This window comes from Episyrphus balteatus, chromosome 4, assembly GCF_945859705.1.
Source record: "Episyrphus balteatus chromosome 4, idEpiBalt1.1, whole genome shotgun sequence".
NCBI classification, from domain to species: domain Eukaryota; kingdom Metazoa; phylum Arthropoda; class Insecta; order Diptera; family Syrphidae; genus Episyrphus; species Episyrphus balteatus.
This window is the reverse complement of record NC_079137.1, coordinates 15,153,978-15,175,966: the sequence shown is the minus strand read 5'-3', so window position 1 is coordinate 15,175,966 and position 21,989 is coordinate 15,153,978. Positions and strand designations below refer to the sequence as shown.

The 21,989-nt window shown below is 30.9% G+C and overlaps 2 protein-coding genes across 2 annotated transcripts; one reads left to right on the top strand and one right to left on the bottom strand.

The window, feature by feature from the left end:
* Positions 1-2,889: 2,889 nt before the first annotated feature.
* LOC129918421 (nuclear RNA export factor 1) lies at positions 2,890-21,269 on the bottom strand. The gene is made up of 11 exons (XM_055998943.1): positions 21,072-21,269; positions 20,807-20,973; positions 20,627-20,740; positions 6,515-7,036; positions 6,338-6,447; positions 4,685-4,721; positions 4,086-4,315; positions 3,850-4,018; positions 3,470-3,781; positions 3,268-3,401; positions 2,890-3,032 (listed from the first exon to the last, which is right to left on the bottom strand). The coding sequence occupies exons 1-11, from the start codon at positions 21,148-21,150 to the stop codon at positions 2,933-2,935; spliced, it is 1,974 nt and encodes a 657-aa protein (XP_055854918.1). The 5' UTR covers positions 21,151-21,269; the 3' UTR covers positions 2,890-2,932.
* On the top strand, positions 13,863-15,791 carry LOC129918424 (putative sodium-dependent multivitamin transporter). Its single transcript, XM_055998946.1, has one exon. The coding sequence runs from the start codon at positions 13,985-13,987 to the stop codon at positions 15,722-15,724; it is 1,740 nt and encodes a 579-aa protein (XP_055854921.1). The 5' UTR covers positions 13,863-13,984; the 3' UTR covers positions 15,725-15,791.
* Positions 21,270-21,989: the final 720 nt, after the last annotated feature.

Below are 21,989 nucleotides of genomic sequence, written 5' to 3'. Positions count from 1 at the left end.
TGATGAAAACAACATGAAATTGCTTTAATCGACAAGAACAAACAATTTTTTAAATTTTAAAATCGATTTGTGAAGAAATAAATGTATATTAACATTTTAATATAAAAAAGAAAACTGCAAACCAAAATACAGACATGATTTGCTTTGAATTCCTATGCTGAAGGAGGAATGTCAAACTCTTTGAGAGTCTGTGACGTAGATGCGCAGAACGAAACAAAATTATAAACGCGAGTGCGCTATCTGTTTAGTTGTATCATGGTTTTAAGGTATAATTACAACGTCCACTTTTTGCAAAAAGTCAAAAAGTGACAATTTTCAAACTCATTTTGTGACAGTTTTTCCATCCACAAAATTAAAAATAATGATGCAGAAAGTTTTTTTTTTTTTTGGATTCAAAAACAATTTTTTTAGTTTTTTCCTCAAACAAATCGCTCTAGAAAGAAATAATTTTTTTACTTTTGTAAATTTCCCACTTTTTCACTTTTTAGGTCATTGTAGTTAAGGCTTTAAGAGAACGGAAGCATGATTATGGGTGCTTTCATAACTGCATGGTTGCTTTGTTTACATGCGGTCATTTGCGATCAGACTAATGTCAGAAAAACTATTTGCGCATGTATTTTACTTTGAATTTATGAACACTTTTTCTGATTTGCGTCATTTGTCAAAAATTTTAAGTTGCAATTCAACCTCTTCTGCAAAATTAACAATATATTATCTTAATTCCATCCTTTAAGAAAAAAAACTTTTTTTTAAACATTTCTGTCAATATTTACAAATTTATTATATGAAGAAATTCGCGGCTATTTTTGTTATTTTGACTTGAACTTTGAATTTCCAATTAATATTTTGACAGAATTGAGAAACAAAGAAAAGCTGTATCATCTTTTACGTCATGTTCCTTCTTTCTTTAAGTTTAAATTCAAGTCAAGTTGTTTTCGAGAATTCATGTTTCATTTTCTTTCAGACTTACAAAATTTTATGTAAAAATAAATAGAAAAACCAAAATTGATTAAGATTTATTTTGTATAATAATTTATTTTGGTGTACCATAGAATTGAGCAATGATAAACAAAATCGTTCGTACGTCAACGTACGCACCCGTCCGCCTATTATAGTAAGGCCCAACGACGACCGAAGAAAGAAAACACTCCCGACAGCGTTTTGGTATGAACACAATTCTACACCTGAACGTCGACGTTCCGGTTGCTATCACATAAAAACGCCATCGGCAGCGTTTTTTTTTTGTCGCGGTGGTTTGGAAGAGCCTTTAATCAAATGGAAAAAAACAACCACCGAATCCGTTCGTAACGGATAATTTTTAACGAATTGCCATATGGTCATTACAAACGGATTTTGTGGTAAACTCGTTTCAAATCTTTAATACGAACTGAATTCATGATTAGGGCGGAATATTTAACCACGGTTTTGAAACTCAATATAGGTGCATTTATTGATTTTTACTTATCTTTAGTTCATATGCGAGGGAGCACTTTAATTTTTAAAAATCCAAGTGAATCATTTCTACTCAGACGTAAAACCAAATTTCCTGGTGAAGAAACAAATTTGTTTATTCTCCAATACCACTGTATGATTATAGAATACAAAGTCGATCGTTTAACAAGGCGAATGTGAAGATTTGTATTATTGTTTTCGCTTTCGCCTCTATCGTTTTACCTTTCCATCGATTTTCGACACCTTTTTCTTAGCTGATTTTGTTTTGCTGCTGTTTTTTATTAAACAGATCAATTAAAGACTCAATTGCTTATTTTTGTAAACATTTAAATAAATAATAAAAAGTTTCCATAATCATACCACAGATATAAGAATTGAGTGAAGGTGAATGAGTGGATCCTCTAGTGAAAACCGTTAATAATTCTTCTAAAATGTAGGAACTTTAATGATTCATCGTTATTTTAATACTTGTGAACAGATGATTTTCGACATTAAACCAAACCGTTGTGTAGTCATTAAAAGAAAATTAACAAAAATTAAATAAAACAGCATTTACATTATGTTACTTCTTATTTCAATCTACATAGTTTATTTTAAGAGCTGCTGTAAATTATTATTAAAAATCTTATTATTAAACTGTTGTTGCTGATTTTAACAAAGTTAACTATTTTCTTTTTTTAATTTTTATGTAAAATTTATTTGCAACAAAAAAAAACTATTTTACCTAGTTAAATTTAAAACTAAACTTTATTTCTTTTTCTATTTCTTCTCTTCGATTTGCAAAATTAAAACTTAAATATGTATTTATTAAAAAAAATGGACATAATAAAGACAAAGTTATTGTCAATCATAGTTTGTCATAAATGGATAAAAAAAATCATGTTTTAAATATCGAAATAATATTTTCCAAATCAATAATCGTCCTTTGAAATGTTTTGCTATTTGACTTTTGACTTAAACATGCAAAATAAAACAACATATTGAGTTTTGATATTTGTTGCATACTTAAAAAAAAAGAAAAAACAAAAGATTATATTCTTAAGTGACTAAAAAAAATGATAAATTAAAGCTAATATAAACTTTCAAATTGAATATACAAACGTTGCAATTTTTACTTTTAAGAATTTTGTTAACTTTCATATATTTTATTTTTATGAAAAGGTTTTGAAATTTTGTTAATAGATTTTTTTTTACAAAAGTATTGTGTTTAACGTGACTTTAATGAGAAAATTAGATAAACTTGTATTCTAGATCTTTGATTTAATTTAATTTAATACATAAACATAATAGATTTTTGATAAATTTGTTTTGTACATTTTAATTAATAATATTTTAATTATTAATATTTTTGTTTTTTAAGATTTTCAATACTTTAAGATATTTGATTTTTTTTATATTTACGAATAATCATTATCAAAGTTAAAAACTATTGCAACGTACAAAATCTGAGGACACGATATATTTTATTTTGTTAACGAATTTATTTAATAAACGCCTCAGCTGGTATCTTATTCTCTTTTTGTAGTTTATCGAACACAAAGGCAGCGTGATTGAAGTCCCATTTAGTTTCTTCAAGGCACCTAAAAAGAAATTCGAAAAAATGCCTTAAATTTTTTGTTTTGATATCACAAAAATTTATATTGTTTCGCAAAAAAGAAATGAAACTTAAGAAATTCCATAATTATTTTTGGAGAATTTCGTAAAAAAATTAATAGTTAACTTTTTTATTTTATTTTTATACATGGAATTCATGTCAAACGTACTCAAATCAGTTCTCAAAATATTTTAATAGGAAATAAAATTAATATAACATACTTTCTACTCCATTCCAGATTCATGTTACTTTGCGTGCTCATTGCTTGAATCATTTGTAATTTTGTAGCTTCATCGGGTATAATGCTGCCAGCAGCTATTTGTGGAGCCATAACAGCAACTTGCGGCGTAGATGGCTAAAAAATACAAAGTAAATTTATAAAATCTTGAATGTAAAGTTATTTATAAAAAAAATAACACCAACCTGGCCGACTTGTAATCTGTTTTGTAGCCCCCCAGCACTTGGCAAAGGAGGAAGGCCCATTGGCTGGTTGTTCGTTGCTGGGGCGATCTCTGCTGGTGGCTTAAAAGCCCTCTTTTGTTGTGAAAATGTTGCACTTGTAAGAAATACTAACTCGTTTCTAATACAAAAACCACTTCCTGCTGGCACGATTATAAATTGTCTTTGGAAATAACGAATCTCTGTGTTATTGGGAGTTCCGGTACTTGTACTTGCGCCTGTATCAACATCAAATTCTTTAAAAAGTCCAGCCACGGTAAAAGAAAGCAGTTTTGGCTAGAAGGAAAAAATAAGAATTCTTAATAGAAACATTGTTCTTTCAATACCACCATTTCAAACCTTACAGTAAACAAAGTTAAATCAACGGTAAACGATTGTGGATCATGCAGCGTCTTTGGCCATTCTGTGAGTGTTGAAACAACTGGCAAACGTCCGTACTTAACGAGGCGCCATTTATCGTTGTCGTTGTTCAATCTTCTTAAATTACGATTAAGTTTGCAAAATGCTGCAAGTCTAAAAAAGAAAATAATAATAATGTATTAAGATGTAATAATTTAGATTTTTTTTTTTTCAAACTTACCTTCCACACTGACTTACGGGTGGCAAACAAATAGATAACATTGCTTGCTCATGATATGCATCCAAAAGAGGTTGCCGATTATCAGAATCGAATATAATGAAATATTGCTCTAAAAATTGTCGGATAATTTCCGCTCCCGATGTATCACATAAAAATGATGCCTTGGGCTTTGGCAGTGATCCTGTGTCATGTACATCAAATAGAATTTGTGGCTCCAAGTCTCGACCGTCCTTGTTTTTTAGAAAGATAATTAGTTATGTTATTTAACTTCAGTGCATTGGTATTAACAAAAATTTAACCAGTTAATGTTTTTTTTTAACAATCACATATCTCACAAAATTCACAATTTTGATTCAAGGCTTACAACTAATAAGGAGTCAGCGATCAGGAAAATGAATCAGTAAAAAACTTCAAATAGACATTTTGTTAGGTTTTCATTTGATTTGAAACAAAAATTCTATACCAATCGATTATAAATTACTCGGAGAACTTATTTTTTGCTAAAATTATATTTATTTGTTTGCCTGGTGCAAACTCATTCATAATATAAAAACTGGTTAAAAAATGTTTCAAAAAAATAATATTCAAATAAAACTTACCAATTTGACAAGTTTTGGAAACTTTTTGCGAACTTCACTGTGAATCGAGTTTAAATTTTGTGACAAAAAAAAGTTATTTAAAAGTTATTTGTAAAAAAAAAAATATTTTATAAATGTTTAACTTTAATATGATATGCGAGTCAAACCATTTGTTACAATTTAATAAATTTCAGCGCCAAAAAAAGTAGCTTACAAACAAGTTTCAACTCGCGAATCATTTTATGGATCTAATTTTTATGTTTTTCTATTTATTTTTGTCAGAATTTTTTTATGTTTTGTATATTTTTTTTTTAGTATTTGAACCAAAATTTAAACGAAAATGGAACAAATATACCACAATTTATGTACTTTTTATTTTTAAAATTTAGTTTCAAATAGAAAACGATTCAAAAGTTTCAAATTCAAACAATATTGAATACCTTAGTTTCAAGGAGAAGAAAGGAAATGCTTATATTATAAGAAAGTTTAATTATTTTTTTTACAGCGCGTTTTATTTGAAAATATTCTCTGAAAGGTTTTTTGTGTTTCAAAATTTTTTTTTTTGTTTATTCATTTAATACAAACAAAAGAAGCTTTATACGGTGTTTTACTTTAGTTTATTTATTTTACTTTATTTTATTTTTTCTTTTAGTTAAGTTTATTGCGGCGATGTTTGCTCAACCGTTTGGTGTGCACCTTTGTCGGGAACACCAAAACAGATTGATTGATTTCTTTTCTTTTTATATTCAGCATTTGGTTTTAGTTTCATATTTTATATTGATGTTAAACCAATGCTTAGTTGAAGGGTGTAACTGAATTTGTACCAGTTACATGCCCTTTATGCTGCATATTTTGAGGTTTCGAAGTGTAAGTGAATACACTATTTTGTTCTTCTAAAATCCAAAGACGATCCTTGTTCAGGAATTATCTTTTCATTGAGTATATTTTATGTTTCCAAAGATAACCCTTATTCAGGGTTTATCTCTTAATGAACATATTTTTTTTTGTTATATTTTAGGTTATTATGTTTTTATATGTTAGTGATTATTGGCGCAAATAAACTTCTTTTGTAAATTTGGAAAAGGAGAACTATTTTTTTTTTATTTTTGAAACATTCAAAACCGTTAAGAGAATATGCATGCTATTTTTTTCTACATATTATAAAACTCGCGAACATTCGTTTCTCCTCTTTTTTGAAAGTTATCATCCATTCAGACATTGTTTGAGATTTTCTACTTTCGATTCATTTTTCATTTACTTTTACAATTATTTTATTTTTTATTTAATTTTGACTGACTTCCATTATCGTTACCATTTTGTTTCAAAATTTTTTTTTTGTGTCTACAATTTCATAACTAAAGTTCAAGCTCTTTTTTCGGTTTGCATTTATGTTCACTTCTAAACTTCAAGCAAAACTTGATCTTGTATGAAACTAAAGTTATTGTAAAGTAAACATAATCAAGTAGAAAAACAATCAGACATTTCCTTAATCTAATTCTATTTGATAATTCTTTTTATTTATGTTGGTTTCGGTACTCCAATACCGTCACATTATTTATCTCAGCAACAGAAGTCGACCGAGTGCCTAATGTGCTTCGAACTTGAAGGATGCAACGTTGCTCAATATTCCACTGGAATTATTATTATTAATATTTCTAATACACAATCTGATACCTGATATAAAGCGATTGATCTTTATAACGATTTCGCAATGGATTCAATTTGAGGGCCAATTCTGTAATGTTTGCACTTCGGAATACCAATAGATGTGCTAATGATGGAATCTGAAGCAAGAAAAAAATTAATTTGATTATAATTTATTCATAAACAAAAAGTTAATAAATAATTTACTTTATTTTCTTCAAGATACAAAATTTTCAAATTCGGCAATCTTTGTGCAATGTTTTTAAAACTCTCCATTGTAACCATTTGATTGTCATTCAGATTTAATGCTTCTAATTCGGGAATGTTTTTTTCGATGATATCAATTACAGCAGACATAATTGGTGCACGTGCCAGAGATAAAAACATTTCTTTAAAATCTTCATCTGCATGGAATTTCGAGAGATTGAGAGCTCTGGTATTGGGATTGTAGCGTTTGGCCATAGCTAGTTTTATCTTTTCTTTGTATGCTTCATCGATCGGCACTTGAGGAGTCCCAGGACGTACTCGCACTGGTAATTTGAACCCATCGTACATAATAATATTTCGATCGGCATTTTGAAGTATCTCAGCAATACGATAGTCGGTCACAAAGAAAATTACACCATGTTTTTCTGTGCGCCAATAGAGAGGAATAAATATTTCTGGAGAAATTGTGGTTAGAATTTGTCTAATAAGATCATCCTTGTTGTATTTTTGGCCAACGTTTATCTATAAAAATAAAAAGTTTACGTTTAAGTTTTATGTATTCAATTTGGTAGATTTTTTAATAAAAAAAAAAATGGTTTATAATGGAAATATAAGCGCGACATAACTTAACAATTTCGTTCAATTGCTAGGACATGTCCCGCAAATGTTCAAAATTTTCTTATTTAAGGTCAAATCAAATGAAATTCAAAATCAGAAAAAACTACACGTAGACTCCATTTGGGAGAATTGTACTATAACAATCCTATTGATCTAGGAAATATAGACATACATAGGTAGTCCCGCTCGCTTTATTAGAAGCTCCAACACGTACCACGTAATTAAATTTTCTTTTGAAATATATTTCGCAGCATTGCCCATCGCTTATACTAAGATAAAATACACTAGCCTTATTCACCTAAATAAAGCTCAAATCTAGAATCATCATTCCAAACAACGACCTGACATTTATTTAAAGTTTATTTCTTTTCGACTTTCGGTCGTCTGTTGTCCAAATTTTTTCATACTATCTGTCACACACTTTGACATTTCGCTGACATACAGTACCTAGCCATATTATTAGGGCCAAGCGAAAAAAATACAATTTTTTGGTTCATGTAGGTGGATTTTTAAAGTTTTTGTCGAAATATCTTGAATTTTTTGTTTGTCTCATTTACTCACACTTACACTGAAGGCAGTTAAAAATATATGTCAAAAAACTCTTATTTTAGAAGCTAGGTACAAAAATTTGCAATTTTAGAGTTTTGACCAAATAAAAACAAATTTTTTTTTGAACGACTACTTAAAAAAAAAAAAAACAAAAAAGGTTATTGTATAGAGGAGCACATTATCTACCAGTTTTTCAAATATAAATTTTCTATAGGACTCATCGTTTAAGAAAAATAGGCAAAAAACCGTTATTTTCGACATTTGACATGAAAAGCTTTTGGGGGCTTTTGACATTTTACTTTAATCGACATTTCAATGTTCTGTATCAATTTTCTGCCCTATGCGAATTATTTCAGGCTTTGCCTTTTTATATCTATTTTGTCTGAGTCGACTAGCTTTCGACAGCTCCCCAGTAATTTTGATTTTTAATTTAAAAATATTCAAAATGCGATTTTATGCTTGCTTTTATAAACGATATATTTTTATAACAATATATTTTATTACTATTTTATTAGAAAAAGAAACGTTAATTAAATCAAATAAAGAAATAGCTTATTTTATATCAGACTCATCAGAGCACGACTCGTCTTATCTACCAAACTCTTCTCTATGTGCCTATTCCAATTCGTAATCATCGGCTGGCGACTTTGGCCTGAAACGATCTGGAATTGGGCATCCAGAGTTGTTACAGACTCGACCATCCTGATACCCTTCGCCGTCCTCGTCGAAGTCTAGGTCTAGTTCATTTGCCTTTTGATGTTTTTGATCATGGTGTCGTTTTTGATTTTCTTGTCGGTGGATAACATTAACGCGGACGTTCTTATCGGTCTGTTTTTCAATTTTGTTAGGAACTCGGTAGTTGTTGTCCTTGGTAGGTACCCAAGGTCTCTTTCTGTTTTGTGGGCATTCACGGGAAATATGCCCCGCTTGATTGCAGTTGTAGCAAGTGGGTGAACTCCTTTGAGGCAATGGTGGTCGGCCCTGCCACCCAGGACGTTCATTTAATGGCGACTGTCGTGACCAATTTGTCTGTCCACTGGTTGTTTGGTGATTATAATTATTTGCTCTAAGCAGCTCAGTGCTAGGCGAAGGGGTGTAGCGAAGATTCTCACGAATATCTTCGCAATATTTGACTTTCTCTATGAGATCGGCAATACTTTTGAAGTTTGCTGTTGCCAAGCTTGAACTCAATTGTGGGTTGTTTAATCCGGTAAGGATATATTGAATAATTATGTTGTCGGCGAGTTGATCTCGTTTTCCCAACATATTCATCTCGAAGCAAAAGCTTTCAAGTGACTCGTTAAGTCTGCGAATCTTTCGTGCCATTTGTCGGTGAATTTCGATTTCGTTTTGTTGATTTGTAAAGTTGGCTTTGAGTCCCGTTGCAAGTTGTACCCAGGTAACGGATACTTCCTGAGATGTATCCCACCAATATTTTGCAGGGCCATGCAACTTTGAAGCTGCGGCCATCAACAGAGCCCTTTCGTCCCAGTCATATATTTTAAAGAGTGTTTCCACTCGGTTTACCCATTTTTCAGCTGATAATGATGTTATATCGCCAGGTGAAAATATTGGGAGTACATCTGCAATATCTTTGATGCTGCAATTAAATTTAGTTTTGTGTGTTGTTTCTGGAATTGAAGCCTCTGTTCTTCCCAGACGTTTGAGATTATGTGCAATCTCACTTTCTTTTTGAAGCATCTTGCGTTCATTTTCGAGGAGCACCCTTTGACGCCTTATAAGGTCCCATTCCCTTTCCCTCTGGAGGTGATCGTCTATTGTGCCTGATTCAGACAGTGAAATTGCAACCTCTTCACCGGGGTCCCCAACTCTAGTCTCATTCTCGTTGTTATCTCTGGAATCAACCACTACATCTCTCGGAGCTTGATTTGTTTTTTGTCGGTCATATGTCCGGATTCGAGTTATCATCGTTCGCTTGGCCCCTTTTGTTGATAGTCCCCTATCTTTCAGTTGAGACTGAAGTTCTTTAGAGCTAAGCTTCTCCATCGCAATCTAAGAAAACAAAAAAATATGTATGTCTTATGTATGTCTGAATTCTTGCTTCTGGCAGTAAAAGTTGACTATTTATTTTTGTCCGACAATTGTTAACATAAAAGATTAAGTTTGTACATGTGGTTTAATTGACTAGTGGTCGCTCAATCGGTTTAACAAATTAATACTCTAATCAGAATGGAACTTGTTTGAGGTATCTTACATTTTAATTGTCATTCATACAGTAATTTTCACCCTTTCAATTCATGATTGACGTTCATAAAAGCTAAAAAGCATTACTTCTCTGTTACTCTTTCGTATACCGAAAATGTAAACAAGAAAAACACATGCTTTCATTTTGATTTTTTTTTTTTCAATATCTTTTACCTCCCTTGTTCAAAATGACACATTCAGTAAGGATACTATTTCGTATGCCAAAACAGTAACTACTTCATGTTCATCTTTCAATATCCCTTCCTTTTCTTTCCTATTATAATTTTTTTTTTTTTTAATTTTATTTCTTTCGTTTCGAGACTTTGAATTTTCTTTTCTTTCTCTTTCTTCGATACTTTTCAGCGATCTTCACTCATACTGCTGACTGCTCACACCCAACACATTTCGTTCACCGAAACGTGTCATCCTTTTCTTACTTTTTATTCATTAACAAAATTCTTCTTTTTCTCTCGTCTCAACTTATGTATATACACTCAAACAAGCTTCATCTTGTACATAACGCCATAGCTTTGCCGTTATATTCCAGATACTTCGAATTAAAATTCAATTTCTCAAGAATACAATAAAACAATTACAAACTGTATCTAATATCCTTCATACCAAACCACAGCACAGCACTCGATCAACTTTAAATAATATCTCTCTCTTAGTTATAAATAGGTACTATTAACAATAAATACCGTCTACTTAACTTCCAGTACGCGCGCAAATCCTTCCACTTCTGATTCTATAAACGATATATTTTTATAACAATATATTTTATTACTATTTTATTAGAAAAAGAAACGTTAATTAAATCAAATAAAGAAATAGCTTATTTTATATCAGACTCATCAGAGCACGACTCGTCTTATCTACCAAACTCTTCTCTATGTGCCTATTCCAATTCGTAATCATCGGCTGGCGACTTTGGCCTGAAACGATCTGGAATTGGGCATCCAGAGTTGTTACACTTTTAACTTTGTTTTTGGGCAGTTCAGTTTTCAATCAGCTATAAGAAAGCACTCCTATTTTTATGAACAAATTAAATTTAAGAAAAAACGGCAAAAAAAGTTTGGTTAAAATGATACACGACTCGTTTATAATTTGACATTTGATTCCTGTTGCATCTCACACTTGGAAAAAAATGTCTCATGTTTTGATCACATAACCATTTATAAGTGTCTTAAAAAAATTTTTCAATCAAGTACCTTAGAATTTAAACGATAACAAATCACTTACTAACTTACAAACTGTACTCAATTGCAGCTGTTTGTGTTGCCACAAGTGCGGCATAAGATTTCTGGTTAAAAAAGGTTATTTATAGAAGTATCAAAACAAACTGATTTTAGAGGTGAATATCATGAGAATATACCTAAGAGCCTAAGACAATACTAACGTTCAAAACAAAGAATTTGAACTTTTGCTCAGAATTTTTTAAGACTTATTATTTTGCTTTAGTATAAAAAATATGCCCTCTGGGATTTTATCGCAGCTGTCCAAACATAGCATTTAAAAAAAATATGAATTTAAGTTCAGATGCTTTATCTGTTCTTCAAAATTTTATGAACTTATAAAATTAGAGCCCAATTATTGACTTTTCAATTTAATCAATATTAGATTTCATCGTTTTATCTTAAATCATTATTTCTTATTTTTATTAACATACATATACATATAAACATTTAGTTTAAAATTGATATATGTATGTACGTTTTTTTATTTTCTAAAACAAAGTTTTTGGTCTTTTGTTGTTTTATTCATAAACGCAATTATTATTACAAAATTACAATACAAAAAATATTAGTTACTCAAAAATTATGTGTTTATTCTTTTTTATGAACTTATAAAAACATAGTCAGACGTTATGCAATTGTTTATTAGTAAAACATTGAAAAAACCTGCCATGCTCAATAGCTTCACGTCTAACAGAAGTTTAAGAAATAAACAATAGCAGAGTTTTGTAGGATTTTTGAACCTGACATTGATACCAAACATTAAAATTGATTTATGTCGTTTTCGATTGGCTCTCCGGAATCGTCCGGAATCATTCAGAAGCCTTCTGAAAGCGTTTTATTCGCACGAATATGACAGGCAGAACGCTCCTCAGAAGAGAAATTCTCTTCTCGATTTAAAATCGGAATTCACTCGAGAAGCACTAATACACGAATATTTAAAAGTCAAATTAATCACTCAATCAATATTTTTTTTATTTTTTGAAATAAATTAATTTTAACAAATTTTTTAATTCATTTTCAAACTTACTTAAAATATTTTGGAAACCAACTTCCCTATTAATTTCTTGAACATTACCAATTTTTAAAAAACTTAAAACATTTCATTTGAAAGAAAAATAAATTAATATAAATATTTGACATTTGAAATTTAAAAGAAAAACACACAAACACAAAAAAAAAAACAGAATTGAGTGGAAGCGATTTGACCTGTTCCATTCGATTTTAGAATGAGTGAATCCTTGAGTGAAACCAATCGAAAACGACATTAATTTTTAAATCGTTCTTTATTTATGTCGTTTTCGATTGGAAACACTCAAGGATTCACTCATTCTGAAATCCAATAAAACAGTTTAAATCGCTTCCACTCAATTCTTTTTTTTTTTTGTGTTTGTGTGTTTTTCTTTGAAATTTCAAATGTCAAATATTCATATTAATTTATTTTTCTTTCAAAAAAAAATCCTTAAAATTGTTCAAAAATGTTAATGCTGAAGAAATTAATGGTGAAGTTTGCTTCCAAAATATTTTAAGTAAATTTTAAAATTAATTAAAAAATTTATTTTGGAAAACAATAATTTATTTCAAAAAATAAAAAAAAACATTGATTGAGTGATTAATTTGACTTTCAAATATTCATGAGTGTTAGTGCTTTTTGAGTGAATTCCGATTTTAAATCGAGAAGAGAATTTCTCTTCTAAGAAGCGTTTTGGCTGTCATATTCGTGTGAATAAAACACTTTCAGAAGGCTTCTGAATGATTCCGGACGCTTCCGGAGAGCCAATCGAAAACAACATTATGTCGTTTTCGATTGGAAACACTCAAGGATTCACTCATTCTGAAATCCAATAAAACAGTTTAAATCGCTTCCACTCAATTCATTTTTTTTTGTGTTTGTGTGTTTTTCTTTGAAATTTCAAATGTCAAATATTCATATTAATTTATTTTTCTTTCAAAAAAAAATCCTTAAAATTGTTCAAAAATGTTAATGCTGAAGAAATTAATGGTGAAGTTGGCTTCCAAAATATTTTAAGTAAATTTTAAAATTAATTAAAAAATTTATTTTGGAAAACAATAATTTATTTCAAAAAATAAAAAAAAACATTGATTGAGTGATTAATTTGACTTTCAAATATTCATGTGTTAGTGCTTTTTGAGTGAATTCCGATTTTAAATCGAGAAGAGAATTTCTCTTCTAAGAAGCGTTTTGGCTGTCATATTCGTGTGAATAAAACACTTTCAGAAGGCTTCTGAATGATTCCGGACGCTTCCGGAGAGCCAATCGAAAACAACATTAGATTGGCGTTTTGGATTCACAAAGTAAATTCTAATAACTTTGTTATATTGTGATATTTTTCCATTTGTTATTAATCCGAAGAACATGTTCAATGCAAATAACCTAGTAACTAAAATTAATAAAATACCGGTTGAAATGCATAAACAAACTTTTCTATGAAGTTTGTATCTATGTATGTAAAATCTTTCCTCAGAGACCAAAGATACTTCAAAGTATCCGCTTAACAATTTACCGTGATTCACAAAGGCGATAACCAACATCCCGGTAGATTAGATGCGTAAGATATTTTATAAATTAAATTTACTAAAAAAAATCTTTTAATTGATATTGGTATCAATAAAATCTTATTATTTTATGAACGAAAGCTTTTAATTGAACAACAAATAGATACAACAAATTGTTATATATAACGAATCAAATTATAAAGTAAACCTGTTTTGCAGTCTTAGTTGCCATTCCGCATTGTTAGTGATTGGTTCTCCGCGGCTCTTAGTTCCCAGAGTTGTTTTTTTTTTAAATTTGGATTATCAGCTTTTCCAAATAGATTAATTTATTATTAATCATTTAAAAATGTCAGTGCTTTCAATATGGGATTACGTTATATTAATAGTAGTGTTGGTTATATCCGCCGGAATTGGATTGTACTACCGTCTTACCGGTGGCAAACAAAAAACCACACAAGAGTACCTTTTGGCCGATAGAAATATGAGCATTTTCCCTATTGCATTCAGTTTAATGCAAAGTTTTATGTCAGCTATAACACTTCTGGGTGTCTCTATGGAGAATTATCAATATGGCACGATGTTTGTTATCATTAATTTCTCCTATATATTGACAACTCCTATCGCCGCGAATTTATTTCTACCAGTATTTTATCGTCTCGAAACTGCCAGTGTGTATGAGTACCTGGAAAAACGTTTTGGATATGCTACACGACTTGCCGCCTCATTGGCATTCTCTGTGCAAATGATTTTATACATGGGAATTGTTTTGTACGCTCCTGCTTTGGCATTAGAAGCCGTCACAGGACTGGATAAAGTAATTGCAATAGTAGCAATTGGAGTTGTTTGTACTTTTTATTCGACGATTGGAGGAATGAAGGCAGTTATCATCACCGATGTGTTTCAATCTCTTCTAATGTACATGGCAATATTTAGTGTTATCATTTGTGCAACAATTTTGGCTGGCGATTGGAGTACAATTTGGTCTGTTGCTCAGGAAGGTGGAAGAATAAATTTTTCCGACGTAAGCATTGATCCTACCACACGTACCACATGGTGGACGCAACTTATTGGAGGAGGATTCACTTATTTGTCCCTGTATGGGGTCAATCAAACTCAAATTCAACGTCTGATGTCGGTGAAAAATCTTAGATCAGCCCAATTATCTCTTTGGTGGACTTTACCTATCCTTTGTTTGCTAAGTCTTTCTACTTCATTCTCTGGATTGTGTATATACTATTACTATCGATCTTGTGACCCTCTGCTTGAAGGACGTATAAACTCTCGGGATCAACTACTGCCATTATTTGTTGTAGACAGTATGGGTCATTTGCCTGGCTTGGCCGGGCTCTTCGTTTCCGGTATATTCTGTGCAAGTCTTTCCACAATTTCCTCAGCGATCAACTCTTTGTCTGCTGTTACTTTGGAGGATTATGTTGGACAAATCTACAAGTGTCTTGGAAAGGAACCTCTATCTGATAAAAAACGCACCTTTCTTACTAAATCCATCGCATTTGTATACGGATTACTTTGCATTGGTTTGGCGTTTGCAGTCCAAGCTCTTGGTGGTGTTCTTCAAGCATCTCTGACAATATTTGGAGTTGTGGGAGGACCTCTCTTAGGTCTTTTTACACTCGGCATGTTTACCAAGCGAGCCAACCAGAAAGGATGCATAGCCGGTCTTATATTAGGACTCTTATTTGGCTTTTGGATAGGATTTGGACAACCAAAGCCGGCTCCACCTCAACTACCTATGTCCATTGTAGGATGCTCCATCTACAAAGATTCATCACCTAACTCTTTATTACTGGAATTAATGAAACCCAGGGCGGAAGACAGTGATTATTTTTATCTATATCGATTGTCATACATGTGGTACTCTGTACTAGGATTTGCAGCTACATTCATCTGCGGATATATTTTAAGCTTTGTTTGTGAACTACTCAAACTTGATGACAATCGATTGATATACACCGATAAAGAGCGAACTCAATACAACTGTGATCTATTTATAACACCAATTGCAAAACAATTGCGATCAAGAAATATTAATAATTCGAAAGTGAATGGCGGAGATCGAAATCAATAACAACAAATGAAAAAAAAAAAAAAAAAACTAATTAAATGATGCAATGATGACTGAGCGTAATTTAAATAAATTATTTATAATAAATTTCAAATAAAAATTGTTAAACGTGTTTTTTTCATTGCATATATACAAATACATATGCATTATGTACTAGGAATGATTAATGTTTGTTTTAGAGGTTGATGAAGGATTTATTCTTGTTATCAGTGATTGTTAAGTTAATTACAAAATAATTGACGGAAGATAAGACAGGTATTTTTTTTTATCATATTTACTATGATAGAAAGTATACAAGTGGCTGTCAGTTCATGAGTAAGGAATTGCATTAACAAAATGTTGCAGTTTTATCAATTAGCATTTTTGTCTAAGACTGGGTTGGCTTTAATAGAATTCATTAGAAGAATATTTATAGACAGTTGTTTATTTATTTATCCAATAAAAGATAGATGAAGTAACAATTAAGAATGAAAACAATTTCATCATACATTCGTGTTTATCTTCGCAAATAAAAGAAAAGCTTATTTTTATTTAATAATTTTGTTTATTTATTTGAAGCTCTATTAAAGCTTCTATTTTTTTGGCTAAAAACAATGAAACGCATGTAATATACATAGATACAAAAATTTGTTTTTTACTTCTATCAAAAAAGAACATTAGAAATTGTGTTGGCTCATCTTTCATTTTCTTCATCACCAAGATAAGCAGTTTCTTTTGAAAGTGTCAAATTACTCACGTGAGAACCAACCAAAGAACAAATAAAGTTGAATATATTTTTAAATCTAATTTTTTAACAAAAAACTAGAACAAATAGTTGGAAACTGAGTTGTTGCTGTTTTTTTGGCAATTAAATAAATCAGTTAAGATAATCTTTGTATATGGTAAGAGTCAAACATAAAATTTAATCGAATGCTACCTCATAGAGATTATGGTGATACAAACAAATCAAATGGGGCTAAAGTTGTAAAATGAATAAGCAAAGAAAAAAGATTTTATAAGATATGGTCGGGCAATAAGTATAGAAGACAACATAATATTTTTGATAACATTTTAATTGTGGAAAATAAAGCTTTCTTGCTTAATATCGAGCTTTTTTTCTGCGATTTTTAAGCGACTTTGTCGAAGTTAAAGGTAAATCTCCATTAGTTTTTATTTCAAACATTATTTAAGACGATGTTGGTTTGTATGCATTCATGATTATTTTTTGGCATTAAGATAAATTCGCACATAATTACAGAACTAGATTTCATCTTCCATTTGCCAAGAAAAATCTGGGAATTTTACACAAAAATCGCGAAACAGAAGGATACGGAAAGCAACACAATTTTGCTTTCCGCTGTTGATATTAAATATATTTCTAGTTTTTATCCTACAGTGCACAATGGCATTGTTGCAAAAGATTCTCTTTAAAATGGTGACAAAATGTTTTTTTTTGAAATAGGAATGAATAAAATATTCGAATTTCTCGGAAAATTCTACACCGATTTCATACCGTATTTTTCATTAAATATTTAAACCGAAAAAAGTTATAGCGACTTGAAAAAGTAAAAACTAAATTCGCAACCGTCTGCCTATCACGTCACAAAAAAGAGGCGTGTCTACAGAGTGTTAATAATATTTTTTTTATTTTATATGTATTCTAATTAAAAAGACGATAACGTTTTTAAATTGTATATACATAAAGAGCTATAAAAAAAAATAAAAAATAAGTCATATTTCGAAATTTAAAATAAAAATTATTTTCGTACATTGGAGTACAACAGATTACAGCTTGCTGGGATTGCAGCCTTAAGAAATAGTTGTATCTGTAGCCAGCTTGAAATTCAGTTAAAATTATTATTTTTTTAATATTTATTTTTAACTGAAGTCGTAATTCCTCATAAGAGAATGCGGGTGTACAATTTATAAAACGTGTTGTTAAAAAAGACAGTCCAATAAGGTTGGACAAAAGTTAGCTCCCTTTCTCTTTTCTTAAAAAGTGGGTAGATGATTGATTTCCTGAAATAATTTGGTACAGCATTCGAATTAAAAATTTCCGCAAAAGGGAATGCAGCGGTATCTGAATCTGTTTTGTTTTATGCAGCTCAAGTGTGGGGAGCAATGAAGTATGAATCTGTGGAAAAACGAATTTTTCATCTACCTCCGAACAGCCCAAACTACATGCTAATGATGGAAACAGGTGCGTCACCTCTATTTATTAGCACTTTGAAACTTGAAAGTGGACTACATTTTGAAAGCACTCAATATGCCTACCGAAAAAAGCAGCTCTTGAAGCTATCCAAGGCAAGGCAGGCTGGTTCAAGAAGTGGATAGAACTGGCTCAACAAACTGGCGTGGAGCTCGAAAACATCGAAAGAGGATCATGGAAATCGGATCTGTATGAGGTAATCAGTCGATTGGATGAGAGGTATAGAGAGACTTACAGAGAAGAGGCCACAAACTCACTACATCGCCAGATTTTGACATCAATCTGAAAAACTATTTTCGAGACGATTTTACTATCGAACGTCATGTATGTTTCGTCTAAGAGGGGAGCTGCTTAATCTTAATTTTATTCCGCATCGGAAAGAGCTTCCGATCATTTTTCTCACAGAGAATGAAGTGATAGGCCTATTAAATGAAATGGACGTACCAAAGTTGTACAAATTTTGTAAAATAGCTCTTAATTAAAGAAGCAAAATAATAGCAGAATATTTATAGTCAATAACTGTAACTTAATTTATTAAAATTGTCAGTAAATATTTTTAAATGTTGTCAATCAGGCAGACGGGAATGCCATGCTCAAATGATTTTGAAATAATTGTATTTATCACATATTGTAAACAATAATCAAAGTTATTAAATAAAATCAATCTAATGTAATCTAAATCTATGTGAAAACATATACTGCTTGCTATTCTATTACTACCGAACTCTTCGAAATATTTTTGCATTTTTCAGTTTGCATATACATATTTCAGGATTTTTTTTGTTAGATGCCGCAGTAGACATTTAGGTTTTATTTTCTAAGATCTATTAAGTGTTGGAAAATAGATTTTGGGACTTAAAAAACAAGCTAAATCGAATCAAGACTTCTTGGGCTCAAATTTTACTATACGAATTTTTGGAACACCATTCGCTTGATAAACACAGTTTTTAATGACTTTTTCCTCTCATTTTTGTAAGTACAGGTAAATCAAGACTACTTTGGTAGAAAATACCTAAATCAGTTTTCGTTCCCCTTTGGAGGTTAATCATAGTGTTCGTTCTTCAGAACTATTCTTTCAGAAGATTTAAAGAAAACTTTTTTTAGAGAAAATCGATGCAATGTAAAAAAAATAAAACAAAGACTTATTTTAAATCAAATGTTTATGTAACAAACACGAACACATACATAGAGGAAGGAATACCTAGAGACGCGACTTCGGTTGGTTTTTCTCTTCCACCCTACAAGCTGCAATGAGAGGAAAAACTCCACAGTGCTTATATGTGGTAGTTTTCCCGTGCATTTTAAATGGCACCAACACATTCAACTGTGGAGTTGAGCTCAAAACAATTAAAAACAATTTAAGTGCTCAGTAGAGGAATTAATTCATAAAAAAATAATATAATAAATTCAAAACACGAACCTTTTTTTTTATTTCTGTACATATTTATTGAAAGGTGGGTGTCTGGAGTGAGCTATTTGAGCTATTCAAGTTCATGTACAAACCAAAATCATGTTTAAATTCAAAATTTGTGAGGACATCTACTGGTGAAAGGAACATTATAGCTTTCACACGTATTCACAGATAGGAAAACAAGAGAAAAATAAGAGAGATGTATACCAATTATCTGAAATTAAATTTGCGGGTGTTTTATGTCGAATTCCTTTCAATTTTTTGAATCGCCTCAAAAAAATCGAATTTTTGGTGTTAAAAAGGAACATGAAAACAGACCGAATTCTTTTTGCGATTGTATGTGTGTCATTTGACAACAATTTTTACACGAACGTCAAGCTGAAACCAAAACAATTTCTGCAAAATAAAACCAGAGATTCCTTTGATCAATAATTTTGTTTATTTTCTTCGGTAATATAGATTTATTTTAATCAGAATCAAAGGGAAATTGCAGTTATTATTAAGATCTGAGTGAAGATGAAGTAGAAGGTTATTATATATATTTTGATCGCACATTGTTTTTTTTTATTTATTTCATATTTTTCCGCAATAAAAATACGATATTCAATTAAAATTTACTCTTTATTTGAAGTTGGTGTTCTCAAATAAACAAACAACACGAAGAAAACTTTCAGCTTGACGTTTGAGAAATGTCAAATGTTCCAAGTGTGTGTGCAAATCCGTGTAAATCTCTCAAAAAAGAGGGATTAAAAAAAATTCGAATTCTGCTTCGTTTGAGGCGAATTTTTTTTCTATGGAACATGATTTTCAGAAAAAATTCGCTTCGAGATCGCCGAAAATTCGATTTTTCAATTGAAAGGAATTCGGCATTAGGCAAGGGGGGTACGAGTCGGCTCTCTAGGTATTCCTTCCTCTATGCACGAACAAAAGCCATTTTGGCTTTTGAAGACCAAAGTACACAGTACTGTGGTTGAAGATATCATAAGGGATTGCTTCCTGCTTTAAATAAATAAATAAATATAGTTAAATCATAGAAAATATATTCCAAATAAAGCAGGCCGTAATAAAAATAGACCGAATAGTTTATTGAGACAAAAAATTTTGAAATGTTGGAACAAATACTGATAACCATTTGTTCCAAAGAAATCACAAACTTAATTTCTCAAAAAAGTTTAAACAGTAAATCGACCTAACCAAATACCTATGATTTAGCTTCTGACAGACATATACCTGTCCCCAATCAATTAAATATGATAATTAGAGTAAAGTGTATCTTTTATTAAAAACATAAATGACTATCACTTACCGTAACTTGATACCATCCAAGAGAATTTGCTAAGAGTTTCCTGCCTCCAAACTTTCCTCGAGGTATCGGCGATCCTTTTCTCCTTCCCCCTCGATCAGAACGGCCCATATCAAACTGTTTACAACAAAAACAAATCATCAAACAAATTCATGAATAAGATCACTCTATTCCTCAACTTACTCTTGACCCTCCCATAAACTCATTCATATCATCATCATCTTCCAATCTAGAATGAATGGCCATTTCGGCCATTCGTCTATTATAACCAGGTTTATTCTGGTGTAAGCTAGAAGGCTTAAAACTAACTCGTCGAGTAGTTGACCTCTCCTTCGCCCGATCATCGTGTTCTGAAGAAAAATTGTTTTTTTTATTAATTTTCTTTTTTTCGCAATGTTTTTTTCTATCAATGGCGGCTATATAGACAAAAAATGAAAAAACATCTTACCATCAGAATATGAGCTTAATCCACCAAATCTGTTTCCATTGTTATTATAATTATTTCGCTGCCCTCCACGTTTAGGCATTTCGAAGGGTAAATATTTATTTTATTTTTACACAAGCGTGAAATTAATTAAATTTTATATTTTTTCTTTTACGACACGCGCAAATTTGTTTTTTCCTTTGCAAGTTGTGAAATGTCAAAAAAAAATCACACTAATCAAAAAATTATGCATAGATCAATCATTACGTAGATAACGAACTATACAACCAAAGACTATTTGAAGATAGATTTGCCACTACAAAGGGAAATTTAGTTTTATTTTTACCATAATAGGGGATATTTATGGGAAAGTTTTCAAACAGAAAAATAAAAGGTAGACCCGGAGAGTATATGCTGCAGCAGTGCGGGTAATTGTATGAAAAAAATTCCAAACTGGAACAACAACGTTTAGGGTGTGAAATATTTTTCATACAATTACCCGTACCGCATGTGCCCTTCGGTGTGCCCAAGCCTTTATGCTGGATTTACATATATCTGTATGCAGAAAAGTAAAGGCTTGGCCACACCCAGAGATGGCAGAGTAGATTACGTCAGGTAATCTACTCGGTTAACTACGCGTAGTTAATCGAATAAACTACTCGCTTGATTTGTTTCATTTACTACCTACATTTGCTCCGTGTAATAACAAAAAAAAAAAGTTAAATTTCAAAAATATTAAAAAAAAAAAAATATTAACCAGCGAAAAATAGTGGACGGCAACTACCGCCATCAACTTAGCAGCACTTAGTGGGGATTTTCAAAAATTTTTATGCAAATAATTAGGTGAGAATTAGGTGAAATTTAGTGAATCAATTTTATAATTTGGTGAATCATAGTTTTAAAGTTATTAACAAATTACGTAAGGCGTAAAGTTAGCAGCAC

Coding starts and splice junctions, on each gene's coding strand:
- LOC129918421 (XM_055998943.1), bottom strand. CDS start 21,150: ATGCCTAAACGTGGAGGGCAGCGAAATAATTATAATAACAATGGAAAC. Junction 20,741..20,806: donor AGTTTATGGGAGGGTCAAGA/GTAAGTTGAGGA, acceptor TGTTGTAAACAG/TTTGATATGGGCCGTTCTGA. Junction 7,037..20,626: donor TTGGATGGTATCAAGTTACG/GTAAGTGATAGT, acceptor TTATTTTTATAG/ATAAACGTTGGCCAAAAATA.
- LOC129918424 (XM_055998946.1), top strand. CDS start 13,985: ATGTCAGTGCTTTCAATATGGGATTACGTTATATTAATAGTAGTGTTG.